This window comes from Numida meleagris, chromosome 5 (assembly GCF_002078875.1).
Source record: "Numida meleagris isolate 19003 breed g44 Domestic line chromosome 5, NumMel1.0, whole genome shotgun sequence".
NCBI classification, from domain to species: Eukaryota; Metazoa; Chordata; class Aves; order Galliformes; family Numididae; genus Numida; species Numida meleagris.
Window position 1 is genome coordinate 1,183,134 of NC_034413.1, and position 3,630 is coordinate 1,186,763.

The 3,630-nt window shown below is 62.9% G+C and overlaps 1 protein-coding gene across 1 annotated transcript in view; it reads right to left on the minus strand.

Moving 5' to 3' along the window:
* LOC110399559 (collagen alpha-1(I) chain-like) overlaps nucleotides 428-3,630 on the minus strand; it is a 3,415-nt gene continuing 212 nt past the window's right edge. The window contains exons 1-3 of the mRNA XM_021398478.1: nucleotides 3,200-3,630; nucleotides 2,190-2,544; nucleotides 428-1,208 (exon numbers count right to left, since the gene is read on the minus strand). The exon at nucleotides 3,200-3,630 is cut by the window's right edge and continues 212 nt beyond it. Of these exons, the coding sequence (XP_021254153.1) occupies nucleotides 428-1,208; nucleotides 2,190-2,544; nucleotides 3,200-3,630 (1,567 nt within the window). The remainder of the gene's footprint in view (nucleotides 1,209-2,189; nucleotides 2,545-3,199) is intronic.

The window sequence follows — 3,630 nt, forward strand, 5'->3', positions numbered from 1 at the left end:
GCTCCATTCCTGAACTGCCCTTCACTACGGGAATCCACCTGACTTGGAAACGGTTCTTTCTTTATTTTTTTTTTCCTAAACACCTTCACATCTTGTAACCGCACATCACTTACAGCGGTGCTGCATCACTAGAAAGCATCTGTGTGAGCAGGGCTCCGAGCCTCACTGCAGCTGTCCCTCCTCCAAACGAACCAATGCTGCACGAGTCCTTGAGCTGAGCTGGAGGAGGGAGGGGAGAAAAGCAGAGATAAACAGAGCAGAATTGCTCCTGGCCAGTGGGATCCCCATCGCTGCGGTGCGGTACCGGCACACGCGTTTCAAACCAAACATTCACGCAGCCGAAAAGTTTTTTGAAACCCCGTCCCTGCTAACACGGCGCTGCGCGGGCACCGCTCCCCTCCGGGCCGGGCCGGCTGCCTTTCCGCCGCTAAACCCGCGGTGACGGTGGGGCCCGCGGCTCCGGCGCTTCCTCCCCCTCGTCGCGGAGAGCGGCGCGTTCCCGCGGTGCGCACCGGCGGAGAAAACTGTTGCGTTCCCAAAGCGCTGCGCCGTGAGAACCGCGCACCTCCGGGTAGCGCCGGGCTCCGCTGCGCGAAGGCGCAGCTCCCAGCGGCCGGGCGGGGCCGGGCGGGGCCGGGAGGGGCCGGGGCGAGGCCGCCGTTTCCGTCCCCGCGGGTCCCCCGCGCCCCCCGCCCGCCTCCCGCCCGCGCAGCGCGGGGGGGGCGCTTGCGCACTGCTGCGCTCCGCGCAGCGCCGTGCCCCAGCGAGGCTCGGCCGTAAGTGTGGTGGTAAAGCGCGCAGAGCGCACGCACTCCTCCGCCGTTCCCCTCCTCAATAAACAGTGCCCTCCGCGCGGGTCGGGGCTTTCCCTGGGAAAAGCTCGCCCCGGCCCCACTGGCCGCCAAAGGTAAGCGCGGGGCTCTCTCCCGAGGCGCGCCGGGGTGCGCACCTTTTGCGCGCTGCGAGGGGACGGAGCGCGGCGGGCGGGGGGCAGCGGCGGGGCCCCGCTTACCTGGGACGGGCTACGCGCGGAGACCGCGGGGGGTGCGCGCCCGCACGTGTCCCGCCTCGCCGCGCCTCGCTCCCGTCCTGTGCGCAGGTTGCGCGGCGCTGCGCGGGGTCTCGGCCGCGTCTCCGGGGTTTTTTTCCCCTCCCGAGCACAAAAGCAGAGCCGGGCGCTGCCGGAGCTGCCGGCCGAGGTGCCCGGGCTGCAAACGCAGGAAGCAATTAAAACTCCTCCTTTCGGATTAACAACCAAAAATTGATCGATCTGTCAGGAATACCGCTGATTTATGAAAGGTGCTTATTTCCTTGGGATGGAGAATTTTATGTTCTCTAGGTGAAACGGAGTTCACCCAGCTCCAGAGTAGATTGATGTTTTAATAAAAATAAATAAAGGGAAAAAGCGAGCCTGGTCTGTGGGGACATCAACTCTCAAATCGCGGAGTTAGACTAACAAATCAAATTGCATTATCTTTACATTTCATATCTTTTCATCTAACGCCTAAAAAACTCGCGGGCAGCGCCGCAGCCCTTTATTATCCATAAAGTTTTTTAATCCGACGCTCCGAAGTTCAAATAGCAATAATCAGGGTGCGCGGAGAGCGAGGCGGCTCGGAGCAGACTGTCCTGTAGATGGCACACGGTCCCCACGCTACAGCCGCTCGGAGCGGGGATGCGCGGGGGAAGCTCCGCTCCAGCACTTGTTGTCGGCCCAAAGCGGGCGCGGCGCTGCGCGGGGCGCTCAGGAGTACGCGGGGCGGTGCGGCCCGGGGGGAGCGGCCGCGCTGCCCGGGGGGGTCCGGCGGGGAGGTGCGGGGTGCGGGGCCGACCCGCGCAACGGGGCCGGGCAGCAGTCGGGCGCCCGACGCGTTTGTCTTTGCAATGTAAATTTCAGCGGGACAAATTGCTTATTAATAGTCTAGAAGAGAAGGCAGTTTCTTTCTTTCTTCTTTTCTTCCTCTGTTTTTATTTCTGCATGGCCCCCAGCTATGCTCTGGGCAGCCTCGCCGCCCAGCAGTTTTCTCTGTTTCAATATCCTAAAGAAAATGCAAATCGCCACGCTGTGGCCTTTTGAAAAAGTTAAATTAGCAACAGCGTTAAGTGACTCCATTAGCATGGAAAACATACAAACGTTTAATGCGGGAACGGCCCTTCTCTCTTAGTGCCGCTCGCCCCTCTCCGCACACCGCGCAGCGCTCCGCCCGAGCCGGGGCTCGGCTGAAAGATCCGCGCAGCGCTGCCCGAGCTCCCGGAGCGCGGAGGCCCCGCAGCCCTTCAGGGTTGAGGAGGGCCACGGAGGCTCGCGAGGGACGTGCGGGGCAGCGGTGGGCTCGGGGGCATCTCCCCCTCTGCCCCCCCGAGGGTAGCCGGTGCCCGGAGCGCGGTGCCCGCCTCGCCCCGCCGGGGCCGCGCTGCAGCCCAGCGCTCCGCTCAGCAGCGGGCACAGCCCGAGGGGACGCGGCCCGCAGAGCTCCGGTCCCGCTGCGCGTTGGCATCTGCCGCTCCGAATCCCTTCAGGGCAGAGCGTCGGGGAGAGCGAGCCTTGACCAGGAAAGAGTTAAGGTTTATATTATTCAGCTGAGGTCTTGTTAGGATGTAATCTGCATTTTCTAACTACTGCGTAATAAAAAGTGAGAAGTTTTGAGACACCTTTCTTGATTATACCTTTGGCGATACTTTAGGTTTTACATTTAATTTGCATTTTGTTCTTAGTGAATATTGAAGTCTTGAGTGGAGGATTGAATTTTATTAGGACATCTGGACTGACAATATCAAATCAGACACCAACGTCCCAAAGCATGCTAAAATTTCAGAGTTAATTAGAACGAAGTGTGTTTAATTAAAGCCAATTATAATATCTGAAATTATCTGATCGATCCTTGTTTGTTCAGTCGCACTCCCTTCATATTGTTCTCGCGGCGCGGGAGGAGCCGTCCGGCCGCAGCCCCCCGCGCCCCGCACCGCACCGCACCGCGGGGGCGGCCCCGGCGGAGCGGCGTTGGGAGCGGGCCGCAGCCGGGCGGTGCCCACAGAGGAGCAGCTCCGTGAGGCGCCCGCCGTGCGGGCACGGGGCAACTTTCAGCCTTGTTCTGTTGAGAACTAATTCTTCCTTTAACAATATCGGGGGTGCGGGGGGTGAAAGCGCTCCTGGAGGAGCGCGGAGCAGAGCGGTACCTTCAGCAGAACGGCTCCGCACCGCCGAGAGGGCTCCGTCCCGCTCCCCCCGCCTCGCAGCCCGGCCAAGGGGCGCGGAAAGAGAGCGCAGGGCCGCGGGAAGGGCGTGGGATAGGCGCAGAACGGCTCGGGCAGCGCTGCCCGAAAGGGACCGGGAGGAGCAGAGGCAATGTCCCCCGCGCTCCCTGCGCCGCGGCCGCGCAGCCCGAGGCCTGCGCCGAGCCCAGGGATTCCGAAATGCCCGGCTTCTGCCCCGCGGGGCGCGCAGCGGGACAGCGGGCTGCCTGCGCCCGTCGGATGGCCCCGCTCGGGGCGCGGATGTGCGCGCCCACGCCGGGAGCTCGACTCCCCCTCGGCCCTTCTGCGGGCGCGGGGTGCTCGGGAATTGGAATTTCAGCCAAGTTCTGAAGTCGGCCCGAGCCGGGAGACAGAGGCGTAGAAGCGGGCGGAGGG